General features: G+C 37.2%; 1 protein-coding gene across 1 annotated transcript; it reads right to left on the bottom strand.

The window, feature by feature from the left end:
• Positions 1–534: 534 nt before the first annotated feature.
• On the bottom strand, positions 535–981 carry LOC109340360 (uncharacterized mitochondrial protein AtMg00240-like). Its single transcript, XM_019578038.1, has one exon. The coding sequence runs from the start codon at positions 979–981 to the stop codon at positions 535–537; it is 447 nt and encodes a 148-aa protein (XP_019433583.1).
• Between the last annotated feature and the right edge of the window lie 312 nt (positions 982–1293).

The raw sequence follows: 1293 nt of genomic DNA, 5'->3' as shown, positions 1-1293 counted from the left end.
GATTTTGCACTTCAATTTACACAATGCATTGCCTTATATAGTAAGTTAGTTAAAACTACCAAAGCAACAAGCTAACTAACTACTATTTCTGGAAAGGAATATAAAATACAAAATAATCAATTACTCTTAAAATAATTGATCACTAACAACCTCCTCAAGCTAGGAATGTGAATATTAAGCATGCCTAGCTTGGAATACATCCTGAAAAACACATTAGGAGATAAATGCTTTGTAAAGATGTCAACAACTTGAGAAGAAGAGGGAATATGCATCAAGTGAATGAGCTTGGATTGAACCCTTTCTCTAATAGCGTGACAATCCACCTCTATGTATTTCGTTCTTTCATGAAAAACATGATTGGCTGCTATATGCATTGTTGATTGGTTGTCACAATATAATTTAACCGAATCAAAGTGAGTGATGCCAAGTTCATGCAGCAAACGAATGAGCCATTGAGCTTCACATGCTGCTAAAGCCATGGCTCGATACTCTAGTTCTGTAGAAGAACGAGGGATTGTTTGTTGTTTCTTGCTTTTACAAGAAACCAAGGAAGAAACAATATCCAGAAACTGACTTTCTGGTATCAGGGCATGCTGCATAGTTAGAATTAGTGTAACCCCTTACTTGAAATTCACTGGCTGTAGGAAAGAAAAGGCCATGAGTGATAGAACCCTTCATATATTTGAGAATTCTAATGGTTGCTATGAAATGAAGATTTGTAGGATTAGCCACAAATTGACTAAGGTGTCCAACAACAAAAGAAAGATCAGGTCGAGTATGAGTGCGATAAAGGAGTTTCCCAATTAATCTTCTATAGGAAGTGGAGTCCTTTAAAGGTGTACCAGATTGAGAGTGAATGAGCTTACTACTATAGTCCATAGGAGTGGAACAAGGTTTAGCATCAAGGAGACCTGATTCTTGAAGAAGATCCAAGATGTATTTCCTTTGATAAAGATGTATGCCCTTTGAAGTCCTTGCCATTTTCATGCCTAGAAAAAATTTCAATGGGCCAAAGTCTTTATGCTAAACTTGGAATCCAAGAGTGACTTCATATGAGTGATTTCCTCAATATCATTGCATGTGAATGTTAAATCATCAACATAAACTAGTATGGCAGTGAAGTGAGGTGAATGACTTTTGAAATATAAGGAGTGATCAGAGAAGGATCTGCAATATCCAGATTGGGTGAGCACACTAGTGAGCTTAGCATGCCACTATCTACTAGCCTGTTTAAGCCCATATAAAGACTTTTGGAGCTTGCATACAAGACCAGGGGACTTGATTTCAAGGCTG

The sequence above is a fragment of the Lupinus angustifolius genome, unplaced genomic scaffold (assembly GCF_001865875.1).
Source record: "Lupinus angustifolius cultivar Tanjil unplaced genomic scaffold, LupAngTanjil_v1.0 Scaffold_164_10, whole genome shotgun sequence".
Lineage (NCBI taxonomy): Eukaryota > Viridiplantae > Streptophyta > Magnoliopsida > Fabales > Fabaceae > Lupinus > Lupinus angustifolius.
Note: the sequence above shows the minus strand (reverse complement) of the source record. Positions and strands in the feature narration are given on the sequence as shown.